This window comes from Meleagris gallopavo, chromosome 19, assembly GCF_905368555.1.
Source record: "Meleagris gallopavo chromosome 19, MGAL_WU_HG_1.1, whole genome shotgun sequence".
NCBI classification, from domain to species: Eukaryota; Metazoa; Chordata; class Aves; order Galliformes; family Phasianidae; genus Meleagris; species Meleagris gallopavo.
The window spans coordinates 4,583,524-4,600,088 of NC_139422.1; the positions used below are offsets into that span (position 1 = coordinate 4,583,524).

Genomic DNA, 16,565 nt, shown 5'->3' on the forward strand with positions numbered 1-16,565 from the left:
CACAGTAGTAATAATTATTTCAACTCTTTGATAACACGTGGGTGGTTTTTGCTGGGGTAGAAGCAGACTTCCTCTGTCGTCTCTCTGTAGATTTTGGCTCTGTAGCACAGTCCATATGTCTTCCATGTGAAGTACATTTAACCATACAGCTCTGTGCTCTTGCATGGCTTGTTCCCCTACTTGGGAGCCAAGTTCAGAGCATGTGCTGTGCATGGGACAGAGCTCCTCCAGCAGTTATTTTGGCTGGGTAGCGTCAGTGTACCGAGTTTTTATTGTCATTCCTCTATGACTTCCCCTGTAGAATTTTCTTTCTCTGCCCCATCCTTGACTTACCCTTCACTTGAGTGAACTCAATAAATGAGGTTGGAAGTGCCTTCCAGAGGTTATCTGATACACAGAGCGAGGCAAAGGGTTAGCACAAGATAGCCTACTGTCCCCAGAAATCCTTCCCTTAGGAACAGGGATACTTATTTCTGCCTAGGGAGTCAGAATGTGTTAGAATGTCCTGAAGAGGGGAAAGAGAGCTCAGCTAGAAGGTACTGTGCCTGGTGCTATGCTCGAAGTTAGGGACTCCATCCCAAAGTACAGCAGCCTACAGTCCTGGAAATCTCAGCCTAGATACTGGCAGTGGGGTGGTTCTAAAGCATTACTGCAAGCTACTATTGTTTGGTTTTGGAAGAGGACTGACCTTTGGTGCCAACAGTAGGACTCCTGAGTGTTGTTTCCCTTGCTTTAGAACCTTATGAGAGAAAAGGTCAATTTCTCAAAAACTTAACTAACTCTTCTGCTCAGCTGAATCTAAACATTTCACCACCTTCACGGTTGCTGTTAGCCAGAGGAACGTGCCACTCTTCTTGCAGCTTGCATGGAAACACAAGCCTTGCACGTTCATATTTTTCTTTCCCTGCAATATCATTTTCCAGTTCAGAAGCAGTGTTGGGAAATGCCTGCAGTGCTTAGGATTATTGTTAGAGTGAATATGATCTACAGTTTGTCACCAGTTCTGAATGGAACTAGGAATGAGACTTTTGCTATACGATGTACCATCTATCATGGAGCTGGGCATTTTGGCCATTGCTGTTGTCTGTTTTAACTCTCTTTGGTGGTGTGTATCCAGGGTGATCAAGGAGGAGCAGGTCTTCCAGGAGATATTGGCTTCCAAGGAGACAAGGTAATTGTTTTCCCTTTCTTCATCAGTTTTTTTCCTTGCCTGAGTAGTTTGTGTGGCCATCAGCTTTTTTGGCTCCTCAGGCCAAAAGGTCCTCCTCTTCAGATAGCTCTCATTTGGAGTACTCTGCTACAACTCATGAATTTTGTTGTTATTCATAATTTTAAAAAGATATAATAAAAATAAGTGATAATAAAAATGATGGGAAAGGACTAGAGGTGGGAAAGTTGGTATTTTCTGATGCTTCGTTGTGTTTTCTGAAAAATCCTCTGTCTTTCTATTTCAGGGTAGCCATGGTTTGCCTGGAGTCCCTGGGGCACGAGGGAAACCAGGGCCTGTGGTAGGTAACCAAACGTCTTCTGCTCCCCAATGTCCCTTTCCAGAGGTCCAGCACCCAACTGGGCAGAGCTGTGTTCTTCTAAACAGAAAAGCCAGCAGCCAGGAGTTCACTTCTCTCTGTGTTTTTTTCTGATTTCTGCAGGGAAAAGTTGGTGACATAGGTCCAATGGGGTTTCCAGGACCACCTGGCCCTGAGGTATGTCCCACCACCTCCTCTTCCACCTTTCCTTTGCTATTTTCTTCAGCAAGCCCATGTACTCCCCTCCTTTGTTCAGATTGGGAAATTGGGCAAGCTGTCTATTTTGTGCCCTTCTCTCAATTCACCTGTCCTCCAGTCACTATTCCAAGCCTTTTTTGTTGTTGTTGCTTTCAAGTCCAGTATGTAACAACTTTTTCAGCTTCTCTTCAGAAAAATCAACCCCAAAGTTTGCCTCTCTCCCAGCAAACAGCATATCACAACCTATCACCTCTCTTCATCTTTCACTTTGAACACCTTGGCAGATAGACATTCAGTACAAAGCAGAACATCCTGTCATTTTGCAGAAGAAAGATTCAAGTAAAGGGATATTCCAGTAGACACATGAGAAGAGCCAGTGGTGCACTGGAACAGAGCCCCAGGCTGTCTTCCAGTCCCCAGTCCGTCCGCATGGACACTGCTCTATCTAATCACCATGGTGTTCTCTTGACTCTAAAACTGCTTTCTGGGGCAGAACATTCATTTCTTGAATTTTGCCCGCACTTTCAAGTTGGATATTAGGAAACATTTCTTCTCCAAAGAGCAGTGATGCAGTGGCACAACTGCCCAGGGAGTGCTGGGGTCACCATCCCGGAGGTTCTAGTGGAGGTGTGGCACTGAGGGTCGTGTTAGTGAGTGTAGTGGGATGGGTTGGGGATCTGGGAGATCTTTCCAACCTTCATGATTCTGTGATTCTTGTCAGCCCAGGGCTCTCCACTCCTCTTCCAGGGTATGAATGGAAAACGTGTGGCTGTGGAGAGGCGAGGACCAAAATAGGTTCATGGCCCATCCTGCATCTCATGTTTTCCTGCTTTCTCCTTCCTCTATTTGTCATGGATATCCTGAAGGCGTTTTTCAGCAAAATCCCATTTCAAGCAGAAAACCTCTACTGCCCTAACCAAAAATAATTGTTGCAGTGATACCTTACCCTCGGGATCAGCTTCTCCCAGCATATCACATTCTTTCTCTCACATAAGCAACCAAATCACATCCACGTAATGCTGGAGAGCCTCTTCCAGCACCGACTGGCTGCTCTGTTTTCCCTTCATCAGTGCTCTGGTATTTTGCTGGATGTGGAAGGGCTCTCGGTCAAGTGCTGCCACTTAGCAATCCTCGCTCCGATGCTATTGGAAATAACCACAGATTCCTTTGTGTCCTGGGCAAAGGGCAGGAGCCACCCAGCTAATGAGCGTGTCAGCACCTTTCCTAATTCCCCGCCTGCCGCCCTTTGTCGCCGAGGCGCACAGTTCCTTTCTGGGAGCAGTGAGATTATGTGCTGAGTCGTAAAGATTAATTAAAACCCAAATTGCTGTTTTTAGCCGCACGATGACAGGAAGGCCTCGTAGCAATAAATCTGCTGAGGATGGACCGAGAGGGAGCGGCGGGGAGGGCCGCAGTGCCGATAGCTGCTCCATTGTGTTCCGGCCTTCCCTGGGGATGGCCCACACACGGACCCGATGTCTGAGCGCTCAGCCTTTCCTTCAGGCTCTCACAAAAGCTGCTGGTTGCAGCCATCCTCAATGTGTGACCCAATGGTTTCTCGTTTTCTTCAGGGCTTCCCAGGGGACATCGGCCCACCGGGAGAAAACGGCCCCGAAGGCCCAAAGGTGAGCAGAGCTCTGTGTGGGGTGGGAGGGAGCCAGGAAAAACACAGGGGTGGGAGGGGAGGGCAGAGAGCCCTGCAGGTCCCCCCGGCTTGCTCTCGCCAGCGTTTCAGCTTGGGCTGTTTGACTTGAGGTCCCTCCAAGAGTGGAGTTTTCTTTTTTTTAGAGATTTTTTTTTTTTCTTCCTGAAACAAAATTGACATTGGATGATGTCCTGTGGCTGTGAAAGAGAATTTCTCCTTCTAATGGCCTTTCTGGCCTTAAGTTACTGTTTTTCTGAGTATCTTTTCCTTTGGCTTTTCTCAGGGGAAGCCGGGAGCGCGGGGTTTACCTGGGCCAAGAGGGCTGCCTGGACAAGAGGTGAGCATCCTCAGACCAAAAGCATGTGGGATTCAGAGAATAATGTTGCGTTTTGAAGATTAATGCACTCTGCAGTGGTGCCTGTGATCCGAAATCCTCTATTCCTTCTGAATCTGGAAGTAAATGCTTATATTCACCAGTCACAACCACACAGAGGAGCTTCCAATGGCTGCAGCCCTTTGCTTCCAGTCCCTGCTGACATCTGTTGACCTGAATCACTCCGTTGGCTTTTCTTCATCAGTCTGTTCCCCCACACCCACACTCACTTCAAACGGATGTTAATGCCCCTTTCCCTGCACACCCCTTTGCACGGGCATGCCCTGACCTGGCTTTTGCTTTCTGCTCCTTTTAAGTATGTTTTCTTTCAACTATGAGACCTGCAGGCTCCGCTCTCTTGACGGAGCAATATGATTTGTAAAAAGAGCACATCAGCTGAAACTGCTGTTCTGCAAAGATTTGTTTGACACAGCACCTCTGAGCCTGCAGCTTTCACCTCTCATTGCTTGGGAAAACCTGAAACTTCCTGCCAGTCATTAAAACAGGACAATTGCCACTGATTTAATTGTCCTGGATCTGCACATACTATATAGCAGCTTCCATGGCTGTATTGTGGGGGCTTCAGCATGGTTTCTTCTCAGACCAGTGTTTGGAGTCATGAAACATTTTGTGAAACATACTCTGTGCACACATGGGCAGGAGCTCGGTGTAATAGCACTAACCATCCTCGCTTTTTCTGGGAACTCTTTTGCTTGCCTTCTAAATGCAATTAATGCAAATTAGCTCATTTATTTGCACTGAAATAGGAAGAAAAAAAAATTCTAGGCAATTTGCAAAGGGAATCAAAGCTTTGCATTCCAGGTTCAGGCAGGCATGACCAAGCTGCCTTCAATTTACTCCAGTTAGCAAGCATAAAAGTAAGACTGAAGACATGGACATGGACTTCAACGTGAGCTGAGCTGAAGGGTTGTGAACGTGCACCAGAGCACACCACAGTGCTGCTGTTAGCCCAGGCCGAGGCTGTGAGTTGCACCTTTAGAAGTGTGCCACAGTGTGGGTGTATGTCTGAGCCTGCTGAGCTGGGTGCCCGACTTCCAGTCCCAACCTCAGCCCGCCAGCTCGTGCCACTTCATTATCATGGCTTGACCACCAAAATGAGAGCAGCGAGAACTGCGGCTGCCAAGGGCGCTTTTAATTTCTCTCTTGGCAGTTGGTTTTGAACACTTGAGATAATTTTTGTGAAGCTTAATTGAAGGTCTCCTAGAAGCTGTAGATCTGATTCTATCACAGTTGGTGTAGAGCCAAGAGAGAAAGCTGAGTCCAATTGCTGTGTGAGATTTTGAGATAGCTCCATCCTGCAGCATGTGTAGTCCCATTTGAAGGCAAAAGGGAAACCTCCACACTGTTGCCAAGTGGTTCTGTGGGAAATTTTGCAACGCTCTTCTTGTGGAAAATAAAAGAAAAAGAGTAGATGGCTCTGCAGCATCCATACCACTGCCAAATCAGATGAAGTAGAGTAGTTCTGTGAGCATATCCAGTATATCCCATGGGCTAAATCCAGCCATGAGAAGCTCGCACTACTGATGTTGACTTCGGTCAAATTTTGGGTGGTCTTTGCCAGGAGGACTTGACTTCAGATTTTATTTCTGAGATGAGGAAAGATGAGCTTCAGAGATGCTGAGCTGCCTGCACGAGGGTTCAGAGGGACTCTGTTGTTAAAATGTGACAGCTGAGCACACAGCCTGTGTTTAACCATTGTTCATCCCGCAGACCTTTCATTCTTACTGCGTGATGAGTCCAGTCTTTGTCACTACTTTGCTCATTATTTTAATTTCTTTTCACCTCAGGGAGATGAAGGACCCTTAGGACCGTCAGGAGTCCCTGGTTCAGAGGTAGGTTTTAGTGGATTACTGAATTAATATTAATTCCATTCACCTTGCAATGAAATTGTAGTTAAAACAACGTAAAGTTTCAGACCTTATGGTTTGGGAAGTTTTCTGCCCTTCTAGAAAATAATGTATTGTCCATAGCTTGGTCCACTTTCTTGATCCAGGGTGGCTGAAGATCAAGGAATAGTCTTTCACAAGGTGTTGAGCGTGACTCTGATTTTATAACTTGTTTAAGGTCTCAGACCTTGAAAAACCCTCTACTGTTCATTCTCTAGATAAAGCACTTTAACTGGGATCCATTTCTCTAAGCAGCCTTAATTGGTTCTTTGATTTATAGTATTTTTCAATGAGAGTAAAAGGAAAAGGAAGGAAAAAGACAAGATATTGAAGCAGAGTCCTTTTTGTCGTCTACATCACAAAGAACACAGTGATATACTGCAGAACCACAGTTAGGAGGAGCAGCAAGAATATTATCATACCTCTGAGCCTGCCAGCTCAGGGTTTTATAGTGGTTGTGTTCATAGTTGTCACTGCGTGATAGTGAAATATCTTGTAAATTGGAAGCTGTGCTGAGAGCTTCTAGGAGGATCAGGAAATAAATATTTTATCTTGTATTTCCCCTGCCTTTCTAGTAGACGCTTCTGTTCCTTTCTTGGAGCAACACAACAAATACAGTTACAACAGTGCCTGGAAGAACATGAGTGTTGTCCTAGCTAGAGGGAAGGATCGATGTGAAGGGTCTTATGAAGGCCCTTGGCTTGGTTGATTATAGTCCATGCGTAATGTTTCTGATGTGATGTTTAAGCAATGGAATTGAGCCATGGGAGCATTTCTTGTAAGCTGCACATTGTCGTATGGGTTTATAAGCACACTGCTGTAACCCAGGGAAGCTACAGGAGTATTATTATTTTGCTTTTTATATTTATTATTATTATGTGTATTTCAGGGTCGACCTGGCCGGAAGGGATTTCCAGGAAGACCTGGTCCCGACGGTCCCAAGGTGAGCAGCATGTTTGTTCATGATCAGAGAAGCAGTGAGTGGAAGAAAGAACAGATAGAGGGATGCCTCTGTTCTCAACCTCACCATTCTCCAGGCCTAGAGTATTCAGTTCAGAGAGGACAAAGGAAACTCAGGTTTTTCTTTTTCACTGAATTTTGGGATCTCAGTTCTCACTTGAGATTTTCAGCAAAAAGTATGATGGTGCATTTTTTAAGCCATGTGCTTTATTATAAATAAGAGTGTTCCTCTTTTGATATTAACATCTTCCCCCCATCACTTCATCTTATTTTCCATTGTTTCTCCACGTTTTTGTTCTAAAACAATGCACATCATTCCTATCTCTGCTGCCTAATTAGCAGCAGGAGGTACCCCAGAGCAGCCCGTTCCACAAACCCGCACTCGAAAGGAAAGAGAAAACCCAACAAAAACAACCTCTTCAAACAGTAAATACCAAAAATGTGGTCTGGCAGCACATCTGGAGTATCTGCCTACTGAGAAAATACAGCTGCCATCACCCGGAGACAATAGTGCTTAGTGGTGAGTGGCCTCTGGATGGCCCATCCAGGGCACGGTGCTGGCTTTCAGCACTGTCCCTATATCCTTGGCAGATCTGAAATGCTCCCCTTTCTCCTGTTTTCCTCTTCACCCTTCATTTTTCTCATTCTCTGAATTTCTCTGATCCTACACTATGATTTAGCTCATGTGAGTCGTTCTTGTGGTTTTCATGCTCTGTGTGACAGTAATGTGCCTATGGCTGAGATTTTGCAAGAGCAAGGTCATCACTGCCTGGGAATATTCGAGTTGCTTTTTATTATTTTTGTTCCTTCCATTAGCAGGAGAGTTTCCTACATCCCTTATGTCACTCAGGAACTGTTCCTCCTTGCAGTGTCGCATATTCTTGCTTTCATCAGATTCTGCTCAGATCCTTGGGCTAATCATGGTCCTTTCCTTCTCTCTTCCCTTACCTTAGCTGCTGTGTTTGGGCTGTTGCTTTACTCAGTTGTTCTGATAGAAATGGTATGGGTAGAAACACCTCAGTTTCAAGAGGATCCCCAACAAGAACTCACACCTTGTTAACCATGGGGATAAGTCACCCAGGACTAGGCTGTGCCACAGGAAGGCAGGCAGCTTGTGTTTCAATGGCCGAGCTTGACTTTGTGTCAGCTATTTAGATAACTGAGTTATTGGGCCAGCTGCTTTTATGGGAATCTCACTCCAGAACTGTGGATGTTTCCTCTATGTTCATGTCAGCTGTGTTTCTTGCTTTGGATGATCCTTGAAAGCTAAGGGAGCTTCTTGCTGTGGGTACTCACAGAATCACATTGTACCGAGGGACTGACTGGGAGCACTGAGTAACCATGTCCCTCCTCTCTCTTTGTGACACAGGGCGAGCCAGGAAACCATGGCCGGCCAGGGAAAGTTGGTGAGCAGGTAAACTCCTTGTTTTCATGTCTATTTGATGATCTCCTGTGTTCAACATCTCCTGGATGATGGGGGTGCAGGCAGAGGATGGTGGCTAGGGGTTTCTGGCTACTTGAAACTGGCTGTGGTCCTGGTATTCCGGATGTGCAGTGAGAAACAAGTCATGTAGTGAGGCTGAAGCTCTTGGTGAACAGTACTGACAGTTGCCATGGGGTCTGTGTTAAATTGGAAGTTTTCCCATAGGCGGTCTGATAAAGTCACGGTTCAGTATAGCACATAGGAATGGCTGTGCTTCTGAAGATGAAGCTGTGGAAACTGACGAGATTACGGATTTCTGCCTATTCTTATTTCCAAAAGGGAAATTCCCAGCTTTGCTTATATAGGTTTGAAGCACCTCTGCCCTGATGTGCTGTGCTGCTTTCAGAGGAGGCAGCGCTGGGTAACAGAGGCACTGAGCTGCATTGTACCACAAGAGAGAATGTTCTGCTGGATTACCAGGGGACATTCATCATCCCTGTAGGCTTCAGGGTAACCACAGGCATCGAAGAAAAAGAAACAACCATCCCCATGTCTCTATGATTGAAACCAACCAGCTTGTCCACCACCAACCCTGAAATTGCAGCCATGGAGTCTCCAATGTGTTCTTTGCATTCCTACATGACCGCACCATGCTGGAGGCAGCAGCTGGCCCTGGCAAGGACAGTGATGCTGCTCAGCACAGCAGTTTCCCTGCTTATGGCTGGTGACTTTGGTTGGGTGTAACTTGTCCACTTCACCTGAATCCAGCAGCTTGGGGGTTGCTTATTCATGGGTCTCCGTCCAACAAGCCACAGTGGATCCTATACTTTTCAGTACCAAAGCTTCAGTATAAGTCAGGGGTGATTGTTTCTGTCTGGAAATGAGCACTGCTTCTATATTCTGGTTAATAATTTACTCCACAAAGAGCAACAACTGGAAAAACGAAGATGTTCCTCACACCTGAAGTTGGGCCCCAAGTGCTGTTTGCAGCTTTTAGCACCTTTTCTTGGGTAATGTCTTCCTCTGCTCCATGGCTCAGTTTCCCTTGCTGTGGAAGACACAACACAGAGCAGCTGTCAGGTCCAGGGCTCAGTAAGAGGAGAACTTCTGGCAAAAAACACCTGGCTCTGGCAGTGCTTACCACGATGCCTCCTGTTCTCCGGAGGCACCTATTGTATCACAGTTAAAAAAGGAATGTTTAGAAGTGCTTTGAGAACTTAAACAAGATGTTGAAAGACAAGCCATCGTTGGGATTTTTATGCTTTAACGTCCCTCAGGACTGACCTTGGATGAAAACCGTAGGCACTGTTCACTGAAAAGAAAACACAGCTGGCCTCTGCTGACACTGAGACCAGCACGGTGGTATGAAAGCTGCCTGTTTTATTCTTAGTCAATTAGTCTCTGTCTAGAAATATCACCCAGAAAGAATTTCCATTTCCATACCAGTTAAGTCATTAGAACAAAAATGTCATGCCAGATTAGTGAGAAATAACTTCCCTTCCCATCACACCTTTGCTGGACAATGCTAGAGTGTTACCTTCTCATTCCTTCCTCCACCTGAGCTCCAGTGTTTGGTGGTAAGGCAGGGCTGGTTTTTGCAGAGCTCTGAGGGTTGAGCTAACAAGGTCACTCGGTACTGAAATCTTCAGCTTATCCCTGTTTTCTCCTCGGAGATCTTGGTGCCCAGATGCTCCAGACTTGCTGCACAGGCCTCCCTGCAGTCCCATCTGGCTGGAAACGCTCAGCAGGGCAGCATGCAGAAAGATCTGCCATCCATCCCAGCGGAGCTCTCTTCTCTTTGTGTGGACACCTGTTGAGGCAAACATAGGAATTTCTGTAAGGTTTCCAGTGGCAGTTGAGCTCTGTTTAAGAAGAGGAGTATTTAAGCCAGAGGGCAGTCTCTGGTACGTTGTTTTTCCATTGCAAGGATGCTGACTTGGGAATTGCATTCATAAGATGCTTGTTGCCTTCAGATGCTGGAGGGACTCCAGCTGCTGAGTTCTTCTGCACCCTGAAAATGTGTGATTTAACCCTTCCTTGCCAGCGAATAGAGACAGAATAATATGAAGAGTCACCAGCCTGCCCTTCCGAAGCTTGGAACACCAAGACAGCACACTGGGGAAGGGTCTCACCAGCCTATGAACTCACCAGCTCTGCACTAGAGGCTGAGAATATCAGCGGAGATCTGTGCCAGCTGGAAAAGGCGAGGGATGACCCACTTCCTTCATGGGAATGAGGTTTTATTGTGGCAGAACAGCTTTTGGAGTCCTACCTCCTATAACAGAAGCTCACATGGCAATGTTATGGCCACGTCCCCATCACACCCCTCTGAGAAGGGCAGTCAACAGAAGTCCCTCTCTTCCTTGGAGGGAGCATATTGCCCTGATAGCCAATGTTACTCTGAAATAATTTGTCAAAGGAAACCAGCACCGTCGCTTCTCTCTGCAACACATTTTCCTCGCAATGCTCTCACAAAGGAGGGAGGTGCATCAGTTCTGAAGGTGAGATCTGACACACAGAGGTAGGGGTGGATGGGTCACAGAGCAGAGAATTGCACCTCTCTGAGCAGTGCCTTCCCAAAGCATCCACCTTTCCCTCCGACATCTTTCCAAGCTGCAGCCCTCTCTGGAATCCCCATTCAGGGATTCAGAGGCGCTCAAGGGCACACGTTCCCTTCACCCACATCCCAGAGTGGAGCACGACGCAGCCCCGCATCATGGCTGAGCTCCAGCGTGCAGGGGGTTAAACCACATGGCTCCTCTATGCGGGTCAGAGCGTCCTCCCTTAAATGCAATATTTACTGTTTTACTTTCCCTTTCTTTCATCTGAATGGAAGGATTGTACATTTACTCCCTCCCGCCCTTTGTCCCTGCTTTGTTTTGTTTTGAGTTCTGGCGAACCAGTAAAACAGAAAGGCCACGATCAGATCCTGCTGGGAGCAACTGCCGTCCCCAGGAGACCCCGCTCACGCTGCGCTGCCGTTCCGTCCTTTCTCTCAGATGGGCAATGATTTATGCAGGGCTTCAGTGCCGACTTGCTCTCTGTTGATGAGAGCAAGGGGCGGGGGGGCTTAATTATGTCAGCGTTGGAGAATAAACGGGGAAAACCAGCCGGGAGTTAGGAATTGCAGCCCACCAGTTTCCCCCTTTCCATCCCCCGAAGCCCCAAGCAATGTTTTAACAATCTCCATCCCTTTTCCGCCATGCCCTTGGCTGGGGTGTGCAGCCGGAATCACAGCGATATGCTGAACCTTCCGTCTCATATAAATGTTTTACATTTTTGCCCGTGAGCTGCGCAGCCACCGCTGCTGGGACTTCACGTGCACCGTTACACAGCACTGCCTGGAGCTGTGTGTGGTGCAGGGCATCTTTCCAGTCCCAGGAACCTGGGAAAATACATTATGCTGCAGCCATTTTAGTGTAATGTCCGCTGTTTATGTATGCTTTGGTTTAATGTTGGCCAGCAATGACTCTTCTGGCTCTTATATCTAAATACTGGAAAACTTCAGTGACCTGCAGCAGTTATCAGCTAAGTATGTGCACTTGTGCCTAATTGGATGGGTAATTGACCCATCAGCCTTCAGCAATGCCACCCAGTGGCAACCTTGCTTATGCAAATGCTGATCATTTGCCTGCTGTCCCAGTGGTTCCTGCATTGGGTCTCCATTGTCCTCCTGTCTCTGCAGCCTGTGCTGATGTTGGAAGGGCTGGTGCCACTGGGATAGCAAAGCTATCCTGATCGTGTGGATGTCTTCTCATAGTTAACCGATATTTCCATCATGGCACAGTGGCATGGCAGGTGCCTAGGACATCTGCCCTGGATGAATTTCTAGTGCAGGCACCTCATTCCAGGCTCTGAGCTCTCCTGAGTTTTTCCAAACGCTCCTCACCTGGACATTGCTCCCATGAGCATGACAAGGGCTCTGCAGCTCTGGAGCCATGTGTGGCTGCTCACTGCTTCTGCTGAGCTCATCAGTGCCTCTATGAGGAGCTCCCATTTTCAGTGATGCTCAAAGGATGGCATTTAATGAGAAGAACATTAACGCATGAAGTCTCTTGGCATTTGGAGTTCTCATCCAGGCAATACCAATGGAGAATCCATCCTGTCCATGCCTTGCTCAGCAGCCACCTCCCAGCAGCACTCAGGCTGCCTCCCAGAACCAAACAAGCTGGAGCATGGCTGAACTGGCACCACCCTGCCAGCCCTGGGCAGGTTATGAGGTGTTTCAGCAGATGGATTCCCTCCATTACAGACTCACTGGATTAACTACCTAGATATATCTGTCTCCCAACGAGCCTTGCTGAGACTGGGGACAAAATCATGAGGGCTGCATAGTGAGGACTGACGGTGGCACAGAGGACAATCCTTCAAATCTCCAGAGCCAGAAACCTGCTAGGTTAGTAGGAAGGCATGCTGTACATCAATGCTTCAGAACCTTATCTTGAAATGGCATGTTTCATCTCCCTGTTTAACAGCAGGTCTGTGTTTTCTTCATTATCCCAAATGCCTTTAAATGCTGACAAATGATGTTTAGCCTGTTTTTTGGGTTATTTTCCCAAGATAGTTTGTGAGTACTGGGACAGACCTGCTGCCCTGCTGACCCCCCAGACCTTTATTTCCTGCCGACATCCCAATAATGTGACACTATCCAAGGCAAAATGAGTTTGCACAAAGGTCCAATTAACCCAGAGGAAATCTAGCCAGTGCAGCAGTGAAAATAATGGTGACTCCCAGTGTGTGCAACCCGGGAGCTCCCGCTATCAATGCTCTTGGGGAAGCTGTGCTGACATTTAGGGAAATGCTTGCAAAAAAAGCCACGCTACAAGCTCAGCCTCTCTAGGAAATGTGCTTAATTCATCCCCTATAGTGTGCACTGTGGCTCTCACAGATCCCAGTGCTGCCGTCCCAGCTGGTCCAAAGCAAAACCAGCTGTGGAGTTAAATGCTGCTATGGCTGGGAGCACCCTATCTGCTCTGGTAGCCAGTAGGAATTGCTGAGCAGCACACAGGGGATGCTGGACTGCCTTAACCAGCAAAGCAAACCAAACAAATTGTTTACTTTCCAGCAAGTAGAACCGAGAATTAATTGTGCTTTTCTCATTCCTCAGGGTCTAATGGGATTCATTGGTCCAGTAGGGGAGCCTGGAATAGTGGGAGAAAAGGTAAGATTGCTGGCAATGAATCAGTTGCTTTAACTTTGCAGGATGAGAGAGACTGGGATGGGGAAGTATTGAAGAGGTTTAATTTTCTGTGCAGCACCCAGCTGGGAATGCAGCATGTCCAGAGTGTCTGAGCTTGTCTTGGGCCAGGCAAATTAGCGTGCATTTACCCTCCAAGGAGAGGTTGTTAAATATTCTCTGAAATCACCAAATCTTTTAAGTTTTATTCATTCATAATCTGCCAGAAGTCTTGTGTCTGACAGTTAATTCTGCCTTTTTTTCTGGGAATAAAGGAGCTGAATGAAAGGAACCATCATCCCTGGTTCCTGGTCAAGGGGTGAGTCCAAGGAGACCAGGTTGCAGATGTGTGCAGAGATGTGCTTGCTGCCTTGTTATTAGGGGCACACAGAACCGGGGCTGAGCCTGTGCTCAACAGAGAGGCTCACCAAATTCTCAGAGTGCAAGTGCAGACACATGTCCAAGCAAAGGCTGCTCCAGACCCCCTCCCCTTTTCGTTTAACCAGCCCCACGCTGTCTGCCTGTCTGGTGGTTGCATTGGGCATGCTGCTAAGGGCTGGTGCCCTCTGCTGTGCAGTACTGTTACCTGCTTCTTCTAGGAGGAAAAATGACTTTATTTTCTACAAAAAAGAAGTAAATGCCCATTAATTCATTTTTTCCATTAGAGTGCAATATGATGCATTCCACACTTCAGCTCTTTCTCTCTTCTGTCCCTTCAAGTGCTGTCCTCTGGGTAATGATGTCACATCTCTGTGACATTATGTTGTGTTTGCTGTAGGTGCATTTCATTGCTGCCTGCAGCAGCCCTGAGAGCCCTGTGCCCTCTCTGCTGTGTTGGGGCAGTAGCAAAAGCAGGCTCAGTCCAAACTGTCAAAGCGTGCAAGGAGTAAAAGAGAGGATGTGGTGTGAGCTGTGTTTTACAGAAGGAAAACAGAAATAAAACCGTGGAGCATCCGAGTCGCTGTCTCTCAGTATCTGAGAGCTATATCTGCTGCCCTGAACTAAGTGAGGAATGAGGAGTCTGCCATGCAGGAGATGTGGGAAGTAAATTCCCATCTGGCCCTACTGACTCCTAAGCCAATGACCACGTGAGCTATCCTTCTGCTACAGATTGACTCTGTACATGGCCATGTTACGTTTGTGTCAAGGCAAACCCTTTGAAAATCTGCCCTAGGAGATCCTCAGCACAGCTGCGATTTCTATCAGACGTCTCCTTCTCTACCAACACAAACTTAGGGATGACAAAAATAGCTATCATCAAATCAAAACCTCAACCAGGCCTCCAGTTGGCATAGCGTCCTGCAGCTTACTATGTTGCTGCGAGCTAAATGAAGTGGGAAATGTGCTTTCGTTAGACAGAGCTGAGTCAGCAATCTCTACCCTGAGAGCTGCAAAACTTAAGACTGAAGCCAGTAGGATCCAAAGATTATCAAAGAGAACAATACAGTTAATACATACTTAATAAAATCCATACATTCACAGGAAAAAAAAAAAAAAGTATGCTGGTTTACAAGGGCCAACTGGTGACAACACACACTCTGGAGCTTGTTTTTAATAAGATGCTTAGAGCCCAGAAAATATTTCCCCTTACAGTATAACTGCTGGAAGGTAGGTCAGAATTTGGGCGTAAACTGCTTGGCAGCGTTTGCTGACTCCTCCTTCCTCATCCCCCCGAGCACACAAGCATTACACACCTAATTCCCTGTGCATTGCCAGGGCTGTGGGGGCAGTGGTGGTGGGAATTGCTGGCTGTCCCCAAAAAAGAAGCAGTTGAGATCCTATGGCCGGAGCCACACACCAGTGGTCATGGTGATGCTCACAGAGCCTTGTGCCTCATCCCCCATCCTTGGCCAAGGGTGTGCTTGGAGAAGTGACACGTTCTGCAGGTGGGGTATGTTATTTATTTTAATGCCAAATGTTGGCTTGTTTTAAAAGAGCTGGTACCTTCATCTGGCTCCCCAGAAACACAGGTCTGCAGATGGCTAGTGTTTGTGCTGTGATCTCAGTGTGTGCCCTGCAGGACAAGGGGTCCCCCAGAAATGCCTGCGGTCTCCTGAAAGCACAGCCACCCATTCCAGGCAGTCTCTTTGTGTTTTGTCACTGTGGTTCTCAGCCCTCAAGTCCACAGCTCTCCAATCAGTGTCCCTGAAATCATCAGAACATGGTGGTGTAGGACAGAATCACGTGGTGCCATGGTTGGGATCCAGCCTCAGCACTGTAGGGACTCAAAGGTGGGCTTGGTTGCTCAATTCTTATCCCTCAATGTTTGAAAATACATCTCTTCAGATACAGAAGGTCAGCTCATGCTTGTTGTTGTCCATTAGTTGCTCTGATGAGATGGATACCTGAAAGAGGATGAGTTGTGTTCTGTGCCAGAAGCCTTCCTGGCAGAAATCTGGTAGCACAGGCAGCAATGTGGGAATCTTTCAGTTATTTCATTGCTGTAGATCATTATGTGTAGATCACAATTCCTCACTTTCCCTTCCAAACCTTTGTCTCTCTCAGGGTGATCGTGGCTCAGTGGGACCTCCAGGCCCTCCTGGAATCAAGGGGTCGATGGTAAGGAGTAAGTCTGCATTCTCTTGCTCTTGCTGCTGCCTCTCTCTCTGTCCTAGGGAAGGATGAAGGATCCTGGTCTTTGGGTTTGCATGAGAATAGCTGAAATCCTTCCTGTCTCTGTAGGATAGGAATGCCATTTGATTGTTTATTGAGGAATCGCCACTCCCCAGCCTTAGTTTCTCCTGCAGAGAAACATTGGGTTTCCACATGTGTTCTGCATCTCCACAGCTGAGGACCTGTGTCAAATAGAGACAACTAGGAAGCTCGAGCTGTGGCACCTGAAGGATTACCTGCAGGCCTCTAGTTGTGCCAGGGAACATTCAGATTGGATATTAAAGGAAATTTCTTCTCAGAAAGAGTGGTGCTGCACTGGCACAGACTGCTGGGGAGTGGTGGGTACACCATCCCTGGAAGTGTTCCAGAACCATGGAGATGTGGCACTGAGGGACGTGTCAGTGGGCATGGTGGGGTGGGTTGATGGTTAGGCTTAATCCTAGAGATCTTTTCCAACCTTAAGGATTCTGTTGTTTCATGATGACCTTTTTCCAAGCATCTTGGCTTTTGAACAGATCGGTTTGGGAGCAGGGATTTCCAGACCTCTGTTGTTCACACCCTGCTGTGTTGTCAGAGGCAGCTGGAGATGTGGAGCTGCTTGGGCAGCACACCATGCTGCTTTACAGTGTTGTTTGCACTTCTCCTTGGGGGTGCTTGTTTAGGAAGGGACCTTGATGAGATCCTGTCTTACTCTGACATGCACCCCCTTTGTACCCTAATGCAGGATCCAAAGACAGATTGTTG

General features: G+C 47.2%; 1 protein-coding gene across 6 annotated transcripts in view; it reads left to right on the forward strand.

Annotated features, from left to right (window-relative positions):
- COL27A1 (collagen type XXVII alpha 1 chain) overlaps positions 1-16,565 on the forward strand; it is a 128,529-nt gene that overhangs the window by 63,283 nt on the left and 48,681 nt on the right. For all 6 annotated transcript variants that reach the window (XM_031556174.2, XM_010720821.4, XM_031556176.2 and 3 more), the window contains 10 exons: positions 1,118-1,171; positions 1,455-1,508; positions 1,650-1,703; positions 3,296-3,349; positions 3,653-3,706; positions 5,551-5,595; positions 6,539-6,592; positions 7,979-8,023; positions 13,140-13,193; positions 15,714-15,767. In XM_031556174.2, coding sequence (XP_031412034.2) covers positions 1,118-1,171; positions 1,455-1,508; positions 1,650-1,703; positions 3,296-3,349; positions 3,653-3,706; positions 5,551-5,595; positions 6,539-6,592; positions 7,979-8,023; positions 13,140-13,193; positions 15,714-15,767 — 522 coding nt within the window. The remainder of the gene's footprint in view (positions 1-1,117; positions 1,172-1,454; positions 1,509-1,649; positions 1,704-3,295; positions 3,350-3,652; positions 3,707-5,550; positions 5,596-6,538; positions 6,593-7,978; positions 8,024-13,139; positions 13,194-15,713; positions 15,768-16,565) is intronic.